At 36.3% G+C, this 22,160-nt stretch overlaps 1 protein-coding gene across 4 annotated transcripts in view; it reads right to left on the bottom strand.

The window, feature by feature from the left end:
- Positions 1–22,160, bottom strand: part of CNKSR2 (connector enhancer of kinase suppressor of Ras 2) — a gene marked incomplete at both ends in the record, with an annotated part of 212,516 nt that overhangs the window by 79,412 nt on the left and 110,944 nt on the right. Inside the window, 4 exons of one of the 4 annotated variants that reach the window (XM_080363336.1) lie at positions 831–920; positions 4,783–4,994; positions 8,814–8,947; positions 18,802–18,948. In XM_080363336.1, coding sequence (XP_080219462.1) covers positions 831–920; positions 4,783–4,994; positions 8,814–8,947; positions 18,802–18,948 — 583 coding nt within the window. The remainder of the gene's footprint in view (positions 1–830; positions 921–4,782; positions 4,995–8,813; positions 8,948–18,801; positions 18,949–22,160) is intronic. The other 3 variants (XM_080363337.1, XM_080363338.1, XM_080363339.1) reach the window with 3 other exon arrangements.

The following is a 22,160-nucleotide window of genomic DNA, read 5'->3' as shown; positions in this document are numbered from 1 at the left end:
ATCCATCTCCTTACTTCATTCCACACAAAATTTTATAAATTTTCTCATGTCCTGCCTACATTCTCCCAAACTGATGATGGCCAGCCTACTCCATATGTTTGATAATTTTTGCTGTTTGCTGAACCTTCTTCAATAGAGATGGAGAGACCAGAACTGCACAAACACCCATCATGAGCAAGAACTTACACAATACCATTTCTTTCTTTGTCCTGTATTCATTTCCTTTTCAGATCCCTATCAGATATTTAGTTAATGTTTTAACGGACATATCTATCATTAATATAACATCTTGTTTCTTGGCGATAATAGCCATCTCAGGTTATAATTTTGTATATTAAGGTGCGTATCTGAGCCTCACAAACCAGAATTATGAAGAACTTATTCTTGATGATTTTGAGGTAGGTGCCATCCAGCTCTAGAATGTTTCCATCCAAAAAGTACTCACGAAGACAGAGAAATGTAATACACAATTCTCATTTAATCATGACAATTTATATCAATAATAACCACATGTTTGTCCTGTAGTATTAAAAAAAATTAAGGCCAGATTCAAAATGGCCTGGATAATACAGCTGAATCAATGAAATGCCAATATCAAGTTAAGCCAAACTGCAGGGTTTTGCAGTCACGATTTTCTTCTGCCTGGATGAGCAACTTCCTCAATCCTAATACAGCCTCTGCAAAAAATTAAGTATACATAATGAAAGAACCCAAAAGAGGTTCACAGAAATATGTATTTAAGCAAGCAGCAAAATAAGGTTGAAATATATAGCTTAAAGCATGATAAAACCCATAATGCCTTTTACAGGCTATATGTTCAGATCACTTACCTCTCCTACTATCTCTTTTTATTTTATTGGGGTCTTCATAATCCCCCACCCAGTTATATTCTACTGGCATAGAAATAGGTCTTAGTTTCCCTGGAAACAGAGGGAAAAATTGACATCATGCACCATAAGGCAGCATTAAACTAACATTCCTCAGAAGAAAGAACAAATTATGTGCTAAGCTGCTATTCTACAGGTTTCCTTATGAGAAAGGATACAGCATCACCTCTGAACATGGGGTTAAGACAGGAATTCTGTTTTCTTTGGCAGACAAGAAGCAGCTAAGTATTTAATGGATTTTAAGTTTAGAAAATAAAGCCAGTGGACTGATGTTTGAGACTGACTGATGCATTCAAATTACTTTAGTTTTGACTGAACAATATTTATTTATTATTCTGGAAGCCCCTGGCACACACATGGAGAGAACTGTTTTAAAGCATATGTGAACTGTTGGTAACAGAAACATCCACATCACTGAAGTACCTTCACAAATAGCATTTTTGCTGGTGGGCTTAAAAGATCCATCAATGACTGAGTAAGAAAGGAAGCAGAAAACCTCTACATGTAATTTCTTGTGTAGCATTTCGTCCACAGAAAGCAAAGAACATTACTATTGGTAAATTCAATTTGATTTCAGCCAGCATGAGATGGAAAACCTCAAGACTTATATATTTTAAATTTTGATTTGGAAGCTGCTGAATTGATTTTTAAAAATGCTGTGAACTATGATTTCTGCTTAAGGATGCCACAAATATAAATGGAAATTCAGTGAAAGCCTGCTATGCAACTTAGTGGGGTTACTTAAAGTGGTCTGAAGTTTTTAACAAGTTAAATAGTATATTTAAACAAAACAGAGCAGCATAGCATATGGCACAATATCTGGTAGACTCAAACTAAAATGTTTTTGCAACAAGGTCAGCCCTCGCTCTTTTTTTTAAATTGATCCACTGGTCACAAAACACATAAGCGGGGAAATAATTGATTTTTAAAAGTAGCAGAGCTTATAGTATAAACTTCAGAAATATTGACAATTATTTTAGTAGAAAACACCTGCATAAAGTTGGTCAATCTTACTCCACATTTTTGAGGTTAAATCCACAATACACTGAAAAAGAAAGACATGTTTCTAATGAAAACAAATATTTGAACATGTCTATCTGCCTATTGAAGTATGGTGTCCACCATACACCATGTGGGCAGCATAACTGTAAAAGGTTTTATTGTCTTTTTTTAAAAATTGACAAAAAATGGGGTATGTTCTGTACAGACCACAGGATCGGGTTGCAAATACACCAATGCTCAGGAAATACAACACATATATCTAAAGTCTTATTTGTAATTTATTTTACTATTTATGGACACATATTTAGGTCTGATTGAAGCCGATAAGATTTAGAGCATAGAGTTAAAAAGTCATTTCCTGCATGGGGATGTATTTGGCTCATGTTTACTTGATCAGAATTAACTTTCAACCATTACATCTTTCTAGAAACACAACTTTCTCTTCTATGTGAGGCTGAACTCACAGTATCTTATTGAAAGGACTTGCACACTTAAAAAGATACAAAAGCTACAAAATCATGCGAAGTCTGATTGCTATCAAAAGCAATAGCCATAACAAATTTTCTATAAAAGCTCTGGCTGTTCAAAGTGCATGTTTTCTGTATCTGGCAGTAAAACTGCGACGACCAAATTAATTTCTGTCCTTAAACTCATTTCATTTCCCTGCTACCTCTGCTAATCTCCTTGTTAACTCCCGTAGATTCCCTAAATCTGTTTTCCCTGGTGATTACACTCAGGAAAATGTCTTCCTTGAGATGTGAACAGAAGCTTTCTGAAGCCAGTTAGCAGCAATTATACAACAGCTGGAACCCAGTAAGAGCCTGAAAGAGAAATCTCATTGTTAACATTTTCAAAAAATGTCAAAAAATTCCAATAAAAAAATTATGGAGGGTCTTATTAGCCTCTTGCAAAGCAAGACTGAGAAATATATATATAAAAAATTAACACCACCACATAATTAATGATGAGTATATGTTGAAAACAATTATTTCTCTAGGCCCTGGAATTCTGTTTTACCTTCTTTAATGGGTCACCATAAGCCAAAAGAATGTTATTGTCATTTTCTAGATTTCTGTGAAATCCTAAGGTTATGTCTAGCCACAAATCTTACGCTAACAAAGGCCACATGGGAAACTTTAATGCTGAAATGGTAATATTTTTAGAAAATACACTTACATGAAAATTGACTCTATGGTGTGAAATTATTAAAAAAGAAGTGAGATCAAAAGTGAAAGGCTATATAACAAATGTGTTAAATAATTCCTGATTTTCAGTGTAGTCTTTGATCGAGGTATTTATACCCTTTCTGCTAATTAAAAAAAAAAAAAAAAAGCTATCCTGCAACAAAATAGTGGATTCAGCAGTCCTTGAAGAAGGAATGTGTTCTTTTTCGCTCCAGACCACTAGTATTAAAATTTAACATCTAGAACAGAGTGTACATCTCCATTAATGGAACTGACTCCATCCACCAATTGTAATAGTTGAAATACAGGAGTAATAAAATAGATATATCCACTCTGAAAACTTAGAAGTTATTTTGAAGTTATTTTGTACACTATGGGCTTGGTTAGGAAACACCTGAAAACACTTCAAAACCAAAAGAGTACTGAGGATTTTGCAGCACAATTGTGTAGAAAGGGTGTATTCTATGAAAATGCATTCTTTAATGTTGCACAAACACATTGCTCCAGGTCCTGAGGATACTTTACACAGCTCGGGCTCAATTTATATCAAGGTTCCCAGGTAATTTTGGAGCTTGGCTCCATGATGTAGGCAATCTACGCTTCCTCATAAATGAAGTCTGTCTTCTTCTCAAAGTGATACCATGTCAGGATTACTATAAAAACTCCAACATACAACTTGTGCTCAGTTTAAAAATTGAGATAACATAGCAAGTAGGGTGAAACAATATTCAAGTGTGTACTCAACTAACACTATAGCAGTCCAAATATATTTTTTTTAACACAAGATTTTTCTCTTCATTTTCTTCCATATCCTAACAATTCTGTGACTGCACGACTTGATACTTGGCAACAGAAAACCAGTTCTCCCAGTCCAAAGCTGAAACAAGTTACAATGCTAGCTAAAGGAAAAGTTCCAACAGATTCAAAGGGAAAATAATCTGGAGCATAAAGGTTTGAGGAGCAAACCTCTCACCAGAAATTGTTTCTCAGTTCCCACCCTAAATAAGAGAAAATCCAAGATGAGGAAGTAGCATGAATACATGTGTGTTTTCACATGCAAAATGCTTTCTTATAGACAACATATAACCTCAAATAAATAGGAATTGCTACATACAGGAAGCCATCACTTCCCATATAGGAAGTCACAGGAAGTTAACAGAGTATTACAAAAAAACATAGTATCATCAGTCAGACGTCATTTCTGGCGCTGAAGAAAAATTAAAGAGTTTTAGAGAGCAGTGCAAGCATGAGAGTTCCTGGTACATCTGATGTGGGTTTCATCTTTAAATGCATTATACTTGCGTGAATTTTTCTAATGCTGAATTCCTAAACCTATGCAAATCTTGTCCTTATATTAGGAGTACAATTCTATCCTGTATTTTCAGTACAAACACATGGGGTTCTGCCACTATTTTCTGGTAAAATGATCCTGAAACATAACCTGGAAAAGTAAGCTGGTAACAAAATTCTAGAACTTATATTCAGAAAAACAATCAATATAAAACTGGACTTACCCTCCCTATCACAGTAAGCAATTCATTTTTCCTGCACAGAATTAGCTCTCAGGTTGAAATTGGACTAAAGCAGTACAGAATTCGTAGCAGAATCAATGACCACCAAAAATGTTTCCACGCTTAAATACAAAAGCAGATGCACAAAAATTCTAAAATCAACAAATAGTGATTATCCTTATGAGATCAATGCCATACCATATGTTGGTGTGCTCTCTCTCCTTCCAGGACCACTTGTTCTTCCTTTCTCATATTCATAGCAGTATAAAACTGCATCTTCTTCAACAACATTAAAGCGTTTCCGATATTCCTGGTCAAGAAATGAGTTTGGCGATTCGGATCCTGTATGAACGGGCTTGCCTACTATATGTCTGCCAACATCATCACACGGTAGATTTCCTTTTTCATCCCTTTAGTAAACAAGAGAGATTTTTAATATATTGGGATAAGACTTATTTTGTTTGTTTGGTTTTGGTTTTGTTTCTTTTTTAACTGTGAATATTTCAATAAACATGGGAATATGTAAGTATTTCATAAAAGGAGGAAATAGATAACAGCGACCAACACCAGGATCACACATTGCATATGCATATGTATGTGCCAGTTATCTCACATATCTCTGCTTATTCACTTCCTTTACAGACTGTATCTGTCTTATAGATTTCTCTTCAAAAGAATCATCTTGAAAGAAAGCTGACGTGCAGCTACTCTTTTTCTCTTGTTTCTTTTTTTGAATCTACCTAGCATTTCGTGATATAGGGTAATGAAATGTTGACCTTCATTTTTATATTTGCATTTTTAACGGTGTCAGACAGTTTTAAGACATAGCTATATGGCAAGTACAGACAAGTTCAATCTTGTTCCTTACAAACTAACTCCAGAGTGAGAATAACCAGGGACCAATGATATACAGACATTTGACATAGTCTTGCACAAGCCAACTCAGGCCTAGGAGTTGTATAGGTACATCCACGCAGTACCAAACAGGGTGTGCAGCACCTGATCATGACCTGCTATTCCAAGACAGCAATGCACTGCAAGGAATACACTTTGCAGTTTGTGTAGAGATCCCCAAGGTGATTGCTTTTTGCTTCCCCATCCCACTCTTCAAAAATGCACACTACCTAAAGGCAATCAACAAGAGAGCAAACTGCACGTGGGGAAGGAGCCCTCTCCTTGTGTTAGATGAAGCAGGGCTCTGCAAACCTGCTGGCAGGACTGTGCCTGGAGATGGCTGCAAAAGACAGTAATTTCTGGGCAACAAAAGACACGTGAGGCAGCCAAGAGAGAAGCTGGAGCCTCACGCCTTCATTAGAGAGCTTCTGCCCCTCTGGACCACCATGTGGGCCAGTTCTGACCCACGCTTCACTTGGCACCTTGAGACTTTAACTGAGGATGAAGCAAAGCCCCCTCATGGGATCCAGGCAGCCACAGAGAATGAGGAAGGTCCATCCTGCCTTGACTGTGACAGTGCGACACCACAAAGCCCCACTACCCGCTACGCTCCCTTTGCCAGGCTGCTTTCCCAGAGCAGGGATGGTGCGGGCTTTGTGATGTGAGCTCAGCTCCATTCAGGGAAAGACTTTCTGTGGTAACAGTGCTGGGGGACCCCAGCAGATAACACAATGGAGAGTGATGTGAAACAGCGAGATGCTAATCCATGATGCAGCTATATCAGATTAGAGACTGGCACAATGAAGCCTCCACCATAAGAAGGATAGCCTGGGCTGGAGAGAGCTTTATTGCGAGCATAGGCAGAAGTGTAGAACCCACCAGGCAAACTCCCTTTGGCAAAGCCTTCTGGAGATGAGGACTTCAGTTCTCACCCTCAAATGTCTTCAGCAAATTTGAGCAGGCAGTAACTTTGGACCAGCACTTCTAAGTAACTGGCACACGGAAAGTGTCTGTCCCTCTTTCTCATGCCATCCATGTTAAATTATGTCAGCAGCTGTACTATCTGTGCGTATCGCCATCAAAGCGACCTGGCCTCAAGGCTTTACACTATACATCAAAATAACAAGGCTTTTATTCCATTCCAGTAACAAAAGGAGGTTTGGATGTTTGTTTTTCCTTGGAATTGCAACAACAAACAGAAACAGATGCTGAACTGTTTGATAATACCCCAAATAAAGACATGCTTAAACAAAGTTAATCATGGCAAAAACCCCTGATAAAATGCCAAAACAGATTATTCCGAAACACTGTGCACTATGTGACAGGTTTATGAAATGAAGTATAGTCCATTAGGATGAAGCTGATTAAAAAAAAAAAAATGTACCTAGCTTAATCTCTCTGTAAGATTACAGCTTGTACTAATATGTATTTTAAGATTTAATCAGAATTGGCCCAAACTACTGCATTATCATAACAATTTAAGAAATGTTACTAATAAATAATCAAAATGCATTTTTAAAATCTCTGTTTCTAGATTAGAACTCAAAAACTGCTTAGAAGCAAATATTCACTAAAAATACGTAAAAAAAGGATGCATTTCTTATCAAATAGAAGTATTTTTGTGGTGGTAAACATGATCAGCAGCATTACAAAGGCAGTACTTCTTTTAAGATAGTAGTACAGTTTCAGCTTCAGGAGCAACAGGTCTTTACCATGTAACTACTGCATTCAGTGAGAAATCAAAGACCATATTTTTCTTAGGGTTTCATTTTGCAGCTTTTTTATGTTAATGGGTTAAAATTACATACTTGACTTTTTTCTGTGGATTTTCTGAAAACGATGTCCTTAAAATATTTACATAGACATATCAAAATACTGTCATCAGCGAGATAAAAGACACATTCAATCCCTATGAACAACTCAAGGTTTGTGACTGACAATGTTTTTATTTAATTAGAAGAAAAAAAAAACAGTGAACTAGAGTGTTTGTCTCTTTATCAGTCTGTGGCAGATACTAGAGTAATCATGTTAGCAAGTTCAACAGCATAGTATCTGTCACATTTGAAACAAAATGGCAATATTTTTTTTCAATAAATAAAGCCAAGCCAGGTAACAGACAAGGCAGGGATGAGGAAGGAACTTGGGACTCAGCTTATGGCTTCACAAAAGGTTTGAGACATCATCTACAACACGAAGTGGAAAGTCACTCTTTTGCCCTGGAAAGTTTTTCATTTCTCTGAAGAGTAAGAATTTATCATAGAATCACAGCCTCTGCTCCCCACTAGGCAATTTAATTTGCCCTATACCTTGCTATCAGATAACCCCCAGGAAAGTCTTGTCAGTATCAGGCCATATGTCTTATTAATTGGCTACTGCTAAGGAAGAAAAACTCAGGTAAAAGAAACTCAGGTACAAGAAAGGACAGGCTGTCCTTATGACCTTTTCAAGCAAGTTAACTAAAAGAAAAGCAAGAAGGAATTCAAAAGTACATTGACTGAACATATGATAGCCTGCATCTAAGAATCTGGAAGCTTTAGAAAAAACTGATTCCTCTCAAATACATTCTTAGACCTATGGGTCTACTGCCCATGGTTATTTATAGGCCATAATTCTCTTAGAATTGTAGGAAAGCAACAGCTGTGTACGTTATGGAATTATAGTGAATCATTTGAGGTCGTGTGAGGGTAGGATGATGAATCTGCAAGGAGGATCTGCTGCTTTTCTGGCTCAGCACCCCCAGAGACCTGGGAGAGATGAAAATGTCAGTTCCTGGTAGCAGGTCAGAGTAGCAGATACATTTACAGGGAAAAGTGTGGGCACTGCAGGATCTAGCAGGGTGGCCACACTAAAACGTGATCCTGAAATCTCCTCTACCACTACCAAATCAATGTCTCAAAAGAAAAAATATGGTAGAACAAAACAGTGCTCTTGATGTTGAAGTTGAAAGTTTCTTGCCTCTCCTGTTGTATCATGGCTATTAGTCAAGGGGACAGATAAGAACTGTTTTTCTAGCTATAAATTCGGGGTTTCAGATAATTTTTGCTCTTCTGAGATAAGACAGGATTGTTACAAACAACAGATTATTCCATATTTGAGAAAATAGGGTACTGAACCTTGTTTTCTAAAGGCTACTGGTTGTTTTGCAGACAAGACACTGATTCAGACCAGTGTGGGTCTGATTCAGCATATCTATCCTTAATAACCAGTTCACCCCCGAAGTGAAGTATTATCAGTCTAATCCTGCAGGGCAGGATTACAAATGGGTAGGAACAGAATGGTCAGTTACTTTACACGCATTTTTGACATTGAGTTGTACCTGAAATGATCTTTTTTACCTTGGAACATAAGGTTCTGCAGGAGGAGGGGGTATGTAGAGATCCTGAAGCGCAGAGCTGTCTCTTTTTGTAGGTGTGCTGATAGTGCTGGATGGCGTAGCAACACTGCTTGTTGGACTTCTAGGAATAAGAGGCTGGTTCAAAAGAGAGAGAGAAATAATCATGATTATCCTTATATATTACATATTTCTGTCTGAAAAAGCTATATTCTATAGTTCGGAAAGTTAAAGAAATAATTAACAGTTCTAAAGTTTTGTGTGCTTTTAAACTGACGGAAAAAAATACTCATGCTAAGGAGACAGATCTACATATGGACATGTATTGTGCTTATAAAATTGACTCCTCTGATTACATCCTTTTCCCTTTTGCGCAGCCAGGTTATAGTCAATGCCCATAAAAACAGTAATCAGTAGAGCCACTGGTGAAATCTTAATTAGTGAGTAACATACACAATCCAGTGAATTCCTTAATTAAACTAACATTGTAATGAAAAAGTCCAGTGTTTACAGTAAAAGGTGCATAAGTAGGCACTAAATTGAATGTCATCTCCCCCCATCTGCTCTACACCCTAAAAATTAACTGTAAAAGCTTCAGTTTATGTCTGCAGATGCTGTAAAATCAGGTGCTGCATCTTCAGAGCATATGCACTAAGAGACAGAATAAACTGGAGATTATAATTATTATTATTACTCCCCTGGGCATACTCCTCACAAAGTAACATTTACTCACAGGTAGATAAATTTTATCCTCACAGAATAACTATGCTTTCTAGCTATCATCCCAGTCCACCACAGGGTGTTTCAAAAAGAAGGACCCAAAATGCCGTGTGTTGTGATTTCAAATTGGGTCCACCTTTTTGACACATGCTGTCAAATTCCTCCTCTAAATCAGAACCCTCTCTCTTATGATTTAGGCACCTATTTTTCTTCCTTGACTTTACTATCGTGGCTAGCTAAATAATGACCAACCATTTGAAGACTTTACTAAATCACTGTTGAGCTGGAAATTATAGCGAGGTTTTCTAACAGTCTCTATACAAATGCAGAAGAATGAAATGAGAAGCAAACTTAGATTGCTTTAGTCTACCTAATAATATGTCTGTCTGCCCAATAACAGAAGTCTTACGTTGCCTGGCTTGTATGACAATGAAACTCAAGCAGAAGAAAAAGAAAAATGGCAAAATTGCAAGTACAATAGTATCTTCATGAACCCTAAAATTAATCTAATATTGAACAAATGCTGAGTTTTGCTTTAAAACAGTTCTTTCCCCTCCATCTTACTGGAAGTTAACACCTTGAAGAAAGAAGTGTTGGAATTAAAGAGAGTTCATCATACCTATAATTTCTGACCTAAATAACTACTGAAGGACATGAACATGTCACATTGTATTTACAGCAGAGAAGCTCTAAATACTGATTAAATGGCTGTGTAGAAAGATCCTTCTGCCAGCACTAGCAAGAATACCTTATGACAGACCAACAGGGCATTCCTGTGCAGAAAAATCAGTCCTCATTTTCTAGATATTCATCTTGACGCTGTAGCATTATGCCTACACTGCAGAAAACCCCAAGAGTTCAACAGCAGGAACTTTTTCAAAATGTTGGCCTTTCATAAGCTAGTAATGAGCCACTTGAATTTATCCTTACCAAGCAAAGCCCCCATTATTGTGTTACTTTTTTTTCAATTTGTGTGTAAGAATCATGCACGCCACCTAGAAAACCTCAGACATCCTTTAGCCAGTTACTGCCATGGTTTAGGAATAGAGCTGTGTTAGATGCATTACAATTTATCTCAGACATAATAAAATGTGTGCTTAAGTTTTTCTTGTTAAAATTTTGCAAGTCTGCCTTTAAAGCCACAGCTACAAAATGACAGAAATTTTCTGAAAGTTAGGAATCCATGTCCTGTAAATGGTGATACTGCTAAATACTTTCCTTGTTAATTAGAGTATAGACAATACGTGAGTATTCTGTAGGCCAAAGAAAGACTGCCTGTATTTACAGAAAGAGAGGGAGAAACACACACACAAAACCAGACAGCTAAAAGACTTTACAACTACTGAAAAGAGGAAGACAGAAGTCTGCAAAAAGAGGACTAAAGTTGGTGGCAAAACTGTGTTAAAAAAAACAAAAACAAAACCAACCAAACACCAACAAAACAACAAAAATAACCAAAAAACAAACCTAAAACAAAATCCTCTTTTGGAGGAACAAAAATCTTACTCTTTAAACTTTCACCTGTGACACTGTAGCCATAGATGCTCTTGAACCACTTACAAATGCAACATTGATTATTTCCTCTTTGATAACTTGCACTTTTATGACAAAAACAATTTGCGTGTTTCTGAGTAGCTTGTAGAATTACTTTTCCTTATAAGCCAAAAGAATTTTGTGACCTAGACCCTGTTTACATTTGTTAAGCCCAGGCTGTTGCTGTTCATGGCTCATACTGGCAGGAGCACTGAGAGGAAGTCAAGCTGGGTAGATGGATTTGCTCTTTTCCACTTTAAGGAAGACGACAGCCCTTTACCTTTGCCTGTCTACTGGCTAAAGGCACACTTCACCAATCCCTGATAATGCACAGCCCATTGGAGGTCAGTGTGTCTTCCAAAACAGTTTGCTGGAAGATGCTGGAAATAGTGAAGCTTGTGCATCTTTGGCAAATGCATATTTTGGTTCATCTTTTGGTGAAAACAATGAATGCAACAGGAAGAAATAGCATTCAGTCTACTACGGTCAAACACAACTTATTCAGCTATCTGAAGGTAAAATGTTTCTCTCAAACTGTTCTCATGTCAGATAGTGGGACACTTTCAGAGGTGGAATTACAGTATAATCAGCGAGAGTCTGAATGACTGAAGTATCTCAAAGGATGGCAATGTGGGTAGATCCTCCCAGGGTACCCAGAACTCTCAAGGGGTAGGAACCATAATACAATCTAGAACAAGAGGAAGCACAATCCTGTAGGATTGTCCCAAAACATGCTAGGGATGTCTCTTCCATATTTGGGTCATATTGCCAAAGTCATCTCTCCAGCTTATTTCCACAAAAACAGAAAAGCTGTGTAACTGGGAAAAAAAAAAAAAGAGAAATCCAACTTTAAAAATAGGTGACCGCTTTTTTTGTTGTTGTTGTTGTTTTTGTTGTTGTTGTTTTTTAATATATTTATCATCACTTTATCAGATAAATCAGTAAGCTCTTTTAAAAGAACTGCTACATGGTAAAAGCATTCAAATGGTCTCTCTTGTTAGTAGCTCTAAACATTAAGAACATTGCTGTAACTACCACCCTGTGCTATAGGAGTTCAGCTTTCATTTTATAAGGAATTAAAAATCCTGGTTGAAAAGAGAGCCTTCAGAACATGACCTGCAGATATGGTGCATCTACATGACATTTTGCATTGCAATTTAGAGGGCACTCAACTGTTCAGTTTGAGTCAATCTGTGCACCTGCAAGTAAGTCAGCTCATGTAGCTCTCTGGTTCAATAGCAGCCATTCAGTGGACTATATGCAGCACATCGAACAGAAAAAAACACATGGAACTCCATTCACATATCTCTGAATTGGATGTTTTGGAGATCAGTGTTATCACTGAGTAAATTCTCTTCCAAGCACTAGAGCTTTTTCTTGCTGTAGTCCCTTTTGGTAGGCTGGCTAGGCCAAGTGGGATTGCTGAAAAAGCAATAAAACTAAAAGGTTTTCAGGTCCAAAGAGTTAAATACTTGATCCACGAGTATAGCCTGACACAGAAAGTTTAGAATTTACATATTAAAACTGGAATAGCCTCAAAAATGTCCCACAGAGGACCCTACATCAATGTTAACCCAGAAAGACAGACACAAAATCCGTATTTCAAATGTGGAGTACTATTTCTCAAACTTTTTGGACGCACCATCTTCCTTCAGGATCATTAGTCTTTATGGACTCTTTCTCAAATTGTCAGTTGGCCAAGGAACAGATAACCAACCATCTTTACTTAGAACAGCCATGTTTCCCCAGCACAAGGAAATAAGTAGTCCCTTTAAGGACTGATGTGTAGACACTCCTCTCTCCTCCAGGAGCTGCTCTGCCCCTGGGTAGCTCTGCCCCAAGGTCCCAGCCTCCCTATTGCTGCTTTCCCCATCCTCAATCCTGAAGGAACTGCGAGGGTGCCTTCCAGTAAGTCAGCATATTATTTTTACTTTTTTCTCTCTAAACAATGAATGTAATTAATATTTAAAATATACCATCTAAAATTCTTTTTAATGTTTTTTAGAACTCTTTGAACCTTTCATTAACTCCCTTGGAAGCTCCAATATATAGTTTGAGAAACATTGCTCCAGAAAAAGACATACAATTTTTAAAAACATAAGCAAAACCAATACAAAATGTCTTTGTACAGTATTTGCATCAGTAAACAGGTTTTCCTGCAAGTATATAATTCATATTGGACCAAGGTTATGACAATTTATTGAACAGAATGTTTCCAATAAAATAAACTTTTTGTAAGACCAAGCATGAAGTAATGAAATACTGTAACTAATTCATACTCTGTAGGCAAACCTAGTCAGAATCCATTTCAACAGTTCTGCAAAGAATGCCCAGTTCCCTTGTAGTCAAAAGACAACAAAGCAACCGAAGAGCCAACAAGTTAATATTTTATTCAAATTTAATGATTAAAAAATGTAAGGCCACTAATTCTGATCATAAATGATTAAAACAGAGTATAACGTTGTCTCTAGATGAAGGAAGGAGGCAATATAAACAAGTAAGGAAAAATACCAAATAAAAATAATAAAAATAGCATTTTCTCTCAAACAAGGAATGTTGTTTTTGCTGTTGCTTCTTAGGAGGTTGAAACACTGAATAGATCATAGTCAAGATGTGATGCATATCTAATCCAAAATAAAGTCTGTTTAAAAAATTACAGATACTGAGGTCTTGGAGATTTTATAACAGTAGAATTTAATCACATACAAAAAAAAGTACAGTGAACTATTTCAAATATACAAAAGGTGACATTTAAATAAAATTGGTAATGGGTGTGACAGAGCATTTAAGGGGGTCCGGAAGGTTTTCTTCCAAGTCAATACACAAGATATGGCTGGCAAGTGGACCTGCCCCGAACCTCACTGATAGCAGTAAGAGCCCTTTCATTGATATTGGCTGAGCGCAGTCCAAATTCGCTGAAGCATGGCCACGTGTTGCTTTATATTATAAAGAAACTGGGCGAAGAGTCTTCTGCACAGTATTCAAAGTCCAGTTTCTTTTGACTAATTAACAAAGTGTTTTCCAGAAGGCAAAGGAGGACTTTGCAGCTAGTTTCCTGCTACTGTGATGATAGCAACTTACATAACATTTCATATGCTCCAAGAATCTTCTCCAGTAAACCTTCCTCCCTTGTTCAAACAGCACTTTGGGGAACCTCCCTTTGAAACCTCCCCAAAATAACACAAAGTGGAAAGGAGAAATAAAACAGACAATCTAGAGTTGAGGATGTTTATTTAAGTTTGGTTTTGAACCAGGCAAAAAACTGGGGAGTTGAAAGATAATTCGTCACCTCTATGTCAGGTAAGAAAAATTTTAAAACGTAAAAGGTTAAACTTCTTTGGGTTGCTCACCACATTCAGTAGCAGTCAGAAATACAAACATCACAATCTGAAATACCATTCAAGGCTTTCACACAATGGATCAGAGTATCAGAAAAAGTAACTGAAAGGCAAATTTAGTAAGATTTGTCTTGCAGGCATAACATCTTAATATTTATGGTACAATGCCGTATTAATGAATACCTTCAATTTCAAAGGCAACTGCAAAATTCCCTAAGGCCACAGCTGCCTAATTCGAATGTTATAAAAGCAATAACGAAAAACACAGGCAGAAAAATCCCTTGATTTCACAAATTTTGACATGATTCCAGAATGTGTCAAGGGAAAACTTTGATTATCTGCAAGAAGTTGGATACTGATGGGTATTAAAACAGACAATCATCAAGTGACTGAAAACAAAACAAAAAAACAGCACTTCCTTTAATCAGAATATGAGGAAGAAACAAATGATGGTTTTTTTTCTGTACTGCTTGACCTTAGAGCTGGAATTAATGCATTTGTAAATACAAACTCATTATGTAATGGTGCGTAGTATAGCCATAGGCTAATTGTATTATTTTACTGTATATCAATATCAGTTTCAGGACTGCTACACAGGATGCCTAGTTCTTCTTTGTTTCTCTTAACCTTTCATACTTATTCTAAGGATAAGAATATTTATGAAAAGAATGAATATTCTACATTTCTGCTAAAAGTAAAAATGAACAAACAAAACCAACAATAAACTCTCCATCCTCCCCTCTCTCCCCCCAAAAAAAAATCCAACACCAAAACAACCCAAATAATTAGACTAAATTTAACTCATAATTCATGGCAATGCTGTGATGTGAAGGCAGAGCTGTTCGAAGTAAACTACTGAACATCCTAAGAAGTATTTATGCCAACTAATAACCAGTTAATATCTGAATGATCTAAAAGCATTTTCCACACTTAGAGAACATGAAGGTTTGGCTGGCATATGGCTAATCTAGGTCACTAACAGTGGACAGCAAGCTCTTAAACATTTCATTATCAGAACGCATAATATCATTACCAGGATGCCCTCTCACTCACACATCAAGCCCCTTGACACACTGGCAGTACCTGTGCACTGCCTGAACTGGAAGACTCATCTAGCACTTTCTCAGCTTACAGGCACACTTAGTAGCTCTCCATTAAGTCTCATTTTTCATGTAGTTGCAAATGGCAAACTTCATGTTCTTACATACAACTATTGCCTAAACAAGCAGAATGCAATTTACCAACAATACCTCAATATTATTCACTTCTAGCTAAAATTCAGTTTTGAAGGCTCTCAATTAAAACATCCCAAAGTAAATATCAATGTAAATGAGTCTCTTAATTCACCGAAGTATGTACCGTTTACATTTGCTGTAACAGCTCTTCAACATGTTCACTGTTGGGTTGTATTCAAAAATTCTGTCTCTGCTTTTGTGTCAGCCTCCTTACGTGACGGCAAACTTCCACCTTCCCACCTCACTTACTGTAACTTGATCAGGAGGTGACACCTGGTTTTTCCTCTGTACGTTCCATTTGCAGAACCAAAAAACCCACAGCAGCCTGTTTGCAGATCCTAATTCCCATTTTATCGGAATGTCATCCCCATATCTCATTCTGAGGTCTTTTTAATATTTTGTTCATATTTTGTACTCCAATATAATTATTATTGAGTCATAATTTCCTTATAGCTTGTGTCTATTGAATAATATATATGGATCAATTAACTTAGCTCTGGATGACAGAACAGTTATAACATTCTCAATTATTTCATGACATCCTACTATAGGGAAACAAGTTATCATAATTTCCCCTGCTTCCAAAGGTGATGGAAGTACTGCTTTTCCTTATTTTTTTCCTATCACTTTCACCCTCTCCTCTCACACTATCTCTCGAGCTTTTATTAAATAGCACCCTCACATGAATCAGGAACATAAGAAATTTCAGAACAGCCATAGGGCAAATTGCAATTGAAAAATTTATGGGTTTTATGAAGTGTTTTTTTCAGAAATTTTTGAAGTAAATTCTGTTAAAAAAACATAATTTCTTCATATTTTTGATAGCCATAAAATTATACTACACTCTGATAGTTTTCGCTGCTTGTTATTAATCAAACATACAGTGCCAACTTCACACTTAGGCTATATTTAAACTTTAACATCAGTTGACACTAACATCTGTTCACCTCTGATCTGCATAAATTAATAACAGAAATCTCCACATTATGCAGCTTCTGAAGTTTGTGTTCACCCTGGAGCTCTTTTGACACTCTGTCTACTTAAGAAAATCGTTGTTCCTTGACTAAAATAATAAATTACAACAGACACACATATGCACACTGCAATGCACACTGCACATGTAAGTGTTGACTGAGGTTCTGGCCTTTTCCTGGTGTCATGTTTGATAGAATCAGAATAACATCATTGAGATACCAGAATAATATTTCTAACTTCTAACAGTATCTCTATTAGTACTCATATTAACCATAAAATATTCATATTTTCTATGCTATGAGAAAAAAACCCACAACAAAACTAATATTTGCATTACCCAAATCCCTAAAGCTATAAGATTACAGAAAACCTCTGTATAGGGTCAGTCTCATCTAATATAGATAATTCACATTTGTGCTGGCTGTCCAGACCCCCTTTGGCATCAAAGGCAGAGAAAGAGGCATGAGCAGCGTTCCAATTCACCTCATTCTAAGGTAGATCAATCTAAAATAGGCCAAAATGAATGTATGTCCAATGGTCAAAGGGAGTAAAATTGAGAAACCTGAATGATACGTAGATACATACACAGTAGATATCTAAAGTTAGATCAGTTGAATAACACCCTAGTATCTGTATTGGACTAAGGATGCTGAGATGGAAATCAGAGCCAAATAAAACACTAAAAGATGACTGGATTTTTGCTTCTGGAAGCGAGTGTGGCATTTCAAGCAGACTCACAAGTTTAGCTCATGACTGCATTCACTGTAAAAGGACCACAGAAATTCTCACTTCCCTACTGAAATTAGTTTAAATGGTGGCAATTGGTTTCTATCCGATTTCTTCCCACCCTTTTGGAGTAGCCCACCTCGAATTAGCTGCTTATTTGCTATTGTCTGCATCAATGGCCCATGTCAGAAACTTCTGTTGTGGGGTCCTCAGTTAAGTTACTCTAGCAAATGATAAAGTGAAGCAAAAAGGAATATTTAGACTGACAGTATTTCACCCCATTTAAAGCAATGATGTGCATTTTTCATTCAGATTTACATTTTCACTAAAGCTATGATAAAAGTGCAGCCTTCAAGTATGGCCATTCATACACTCATACCATGCAAAAAGATCTGCAATTTTAAATTCAGATGCTAATAAGATAATTTTGGTTTTAAAAACTCAGTTTCAAAGATGATGCATTTAACCATTATACAATAATTTCTATATATGTATATATACATACATATTTGAAATAAATTCTTCATTAGTTCTTTTTACGAAACTCTTCATATTTTAAATGGCAAAGACCACAGCTACTGGTAGTGGCATTTCCATATCTAATTCCCCTTTGCCCAAACTTTGCAGAAGTCTTTTCTCTCTCAAATGTACTTAATTTTAAATTGGACTTTTTATTGTGATAATAAAAATATCCCAGAGAATGCATTCTTTATGCAAAAAAAAAAAAATCCTAAACATTGTTCTATCTGAACTGAACTACAAAAGGGATTATTTGTCAGGTCCATCTGTTGGTTACATGCTTTCATCAGTTTGAACATAACTTTTATTCCCTAGAGTAATACATCACAGTGACATTTTATCCCAGAGTGAAACACACAAAAGCTTTAATTAAACCATTCCATGGTTTTCAGCACATTTCAGGCTTACTAAAATTAAAGGCCAAATGGAATGCTACATCTCCTTAAGTGCAAGGATTCAATCTCAAGGACAACTTTGGCACGCATGCAGCTTTATTTACATGAGGAAATTTTGATGGTCAAATGGTTTACTGAATAAACCCCCTTATAAATTTTCCTATGACTCCAAGATTGTTCAAACTGAGAACTCAAGATCTTTTCCTCCTCGCTTTCTTTGAGGTTATACTGCACTGAGAGTTAACAATAAGTCAAACTAAAATCTATCAGTTTCTGAACTATGCTTGTTTCTCTTTGGCTAGAAAAGTTATCTGGGACTACCTTTTTGCATTGTAAAACACTGGGATGATTACTTCTTTGAAAAGTTCTAATAACAGGTTTCATTTCATTTGAGCCTATGAAAACAAACTGCAGAGAAATAATTTCAGAAACAATTTTTCAAAGTATACAAGAGTAAATCCATATGCTGCTGAGATGAAGCATAAAAAAGCATCATTGAGATAATCTATAGTTAAAATGATGGTGTATGACTTATGATTAAGCTTCATTACCTGCAGAGCAAGGGGCTTCCATCTCATATTTTTCAGTAAAGCTGGTGCTGAGGTAAGCATGCTCTGAGGTCGCTTTTTCAAAGTTAAGATAACACCACTCGGATCCTCTCGTAGTGCATTCACCAAATTTTTCAACTGCCACCCCACCTGGTAACCAGTAAAATCATTACAATAAAATTGAGGTACAGTATTCAATATGTAATGTTCCCTTTTTAAATAAGATCAGTAAAACAACATAATAGGAGTGTGTATATAAATATTAAAGGAGATTAACTCTAGAAATGTCAAAAATAAATCACTGCACACAATCATGTCAACTAAATAATTATTATAATGCATTAAGATGGATATGCATAATTTCAGGTTCTAGAATTAATAAACTGCTGTTACTCCACTATAAATGCACAATTAAATTTCAAAGTGTTTTCAAAATTAGCTCTGGTACATAGACTTTAGAGACTAGAAAGTTTAAAAGCCCTGGATTCTGTACCAACAGTTCACTTCAAAACTGACCATTTTGTACTCCGTGGTTACTATTTCAAATCGATTAACCACATGTAGACACACTACTTCTACTCTTAGCAGCTTATGCAAGCACAAAACAGTTCAGGAAAATCTTCTACTCTTCACACTGCTAATAATGCTATAAAAAAATCAGAATCACAAGGCCCTTAAAAAAAAATAGTACTTCTTTCATGATTATTTCAGAAACAAATACAGTAAATCAACGACAGAAAGGTAGTCTAACCACTACTTAAGTATTAGCCCAAAGTAAAATTTTCCTAACTGAATTACAGCATTTTGAAACAGTCCAAAATTAAGAACTTGACTAACATGGAAAACAATAAGCCCTTCTTTATAAACACAGGACAGAACTTTCTGAATCATTTACTTTGCATTTTTGAAACAAGTACTTCAAATATTACAATAGTACAACTCATGACAATGATTTTCAGTCTAAATCATGCCTGATTTTAGGTATCTATCTTGAAATGATTTAAGATATTCAATCCCTGCCTTTTCAAGTTGGTACCTAGAGTGGCAATACACAGAATCATACATCCATCAAACATCTTGGCCTATAGTCTTAGAAAGTGAATTTTTCTATAAACTTGACAGCTTTCCTACTTTCTTCTCTCTCCCCGCCCCCCCCCCCCACCAAACAAACAAGTAGATTTTTCTGCTATTCAAAAGATCACAGTTACAAATATTTTCCTTCTTTCACACCTTGTACAAGAACAATGTTAAGAAGAAAATTATCCAATTGAGAAGTGAAATTCTTACTGACAGAACATCTAGAACTATGAAGTGATGAGGTAACATCATTGTAAAAATTTTATACCATATCAATGTATTTGGAGAAAAGCCGAGTAGACAATGCGAATAAAGAGACAGCAGATGCTCCTTATCATTGATATAGTGCAATATGACACAATATGTATTTCTTAGCTACGTTTAAGCAAGGTAATCACACATTGGTTGTTGCTACTTATTTTTTATCTTATTCTCTGTTACTGCAAAATTAACTTTGTTTGTTTAATATCACTTATTTTAAGAGCTGATACTCCCATATGAGCATGCCACTTAAGCCAACATTAACACTTATCAATAACCCTGAATCACAGACATGGTTCAAACCTCACCACTATTCCTTAGCTGCTGCAAACTTCCCTGTCCTGTTTTCACTGCAGCGAAGTTCATTATATCCAGGATGCACTTCTACAGTAATACTATTGTGACTAAAGAAACAGGGTGTTGACAATATGCACCTTTCTGCAATATTTTCCATCTTCCATAGTAGACTTCCAAGCATGCTAGAACTCTTTTCAGTCCAGTGTAGTAGGCATATGGCTATTATACTTTGAATAAAATGAAACATGAACATAATCAACTTCATCTCAACTCCCACATCCTGGTGAAGTCTCCATTATGTTTCAACAACATCTAAACCAAGTCTCTGTAAGTCCAAGCTTTATGTCTTAATACTATGATTTTATAAAAAATACATTCCTACTTAAAATAGTTTTCTTACTCCAAGAGACTTCCACCACTGCTTAGAGAAACGATTTATTCCACATCGTTCCAGCATGTCACCTTGGGCATATGCAAGGTTTCATTTGCTACCCAAAAGAAGGAATTAAAGGCCTACAGTTCATGTAAGGTATCTCTGTATGTAAGTTATTGTACACTTTAATTTCCTAATGTAACAACTAAAACCAGATTTCTGGAGAGAAATCTTTCTGTTGAATAAAGCAGCACAGAAAGCCTTGAGGAGATCATGAAGTGGCCCCAGTTACAGAGTCAGGATGTAAAATCCATGCCATTTAGGTTGGTAGGACTCTGCGTGTGAAAGCTGTGCTTTAAAGCCATCTGTTTCTCACTGAAATAGCCAGAGGAATATAAATAAAGTGGGGAGGAGGGGGTGTGTGGAGGGCGGGTTGGTTATGCTAGCGGTTTTAAAATTATTTTAAATGCACTTTCATACTTTGCAGAGATCATCTGTGTCACGTATTTCAACTACATCTTACATTGCAATAAATGGAAGATTATCTAGTCTCTTTATGAGAGTTAGGGGGATTAAAGAAAAAAATCACCTCAAAGCTCTAAATCTGATGTATTTAATTTAGAAGTTCATGAATATAAACAATTTAAGATAATTTTTCGCAGGAAAATTTTAAGTTTACTGTACATTTCAAGTTGAGTTCATGCTCTGCTTTCACTTAGTTTCCTGACAAGGAGTTTTCTGTCTGGTTCTGAAGTCCTTGGTCACTTCTCATCTTTTGAAAAGAAACTACTAAATTGGCCTAAGAGGAGCAAGTCACATAAGAGGTTGTCAACAATAAGTTGAAGGAAATTGATGTCCACGTAGGAGGCATGCTTTTCAGTTCACACATAGTTAGATCCCATCAAAATTCATATTGACACAGACTAAACAGAAGCCATCTTATTTGAGGAGGTCAGGTTGGAAAGAGGAATGGCAGCAAATATAGCTGGAACTGAAAATTTTCCAGAAACCCAGTTCAGTGACAGTTTCTTCTAAGTGTGACTTGAATTTATTCTCTCTAATCTCTCCTCAGGATCTTCCCCTCTCTCATTACCACCACAGTTATCAATTCTCAGCTTCTAATCATGAAGCTTTTGGGCAGAGCTTTCAAAGCCCCTACTGCATCCTTTATCCTCCCATGTACTGCAAAAATGGAGAGTAATAGGGAAGTTTTATTATTGGTTTGAAAATTCAATAGGTAAGTAGATTAGCAGAGAGCTTTACTTACATTAAAACAACCTGAGCAATTGATTTTTAAATCAGTGCACGATACTGAGTAGGTACCCATTTTTAAGGACCATATAAGTTACTGTTG

Source organism: Nesoenas mayeri (genome assembly GCF_963082525.1).
Source record: "Nesoenas mayeri genome assembly, chromosome: 1".
Taxonomy (NCBI): Eukaryota; Metazoa; Chordata; class Aves; order Columbiformes; family Columbidae; genus Nesoenas; species Nesoenas mayeri.
Note: the sequence above shows the minus strand (reverse complement) of the source record. Positions and strands in the feature narration are given on the sequence as shown.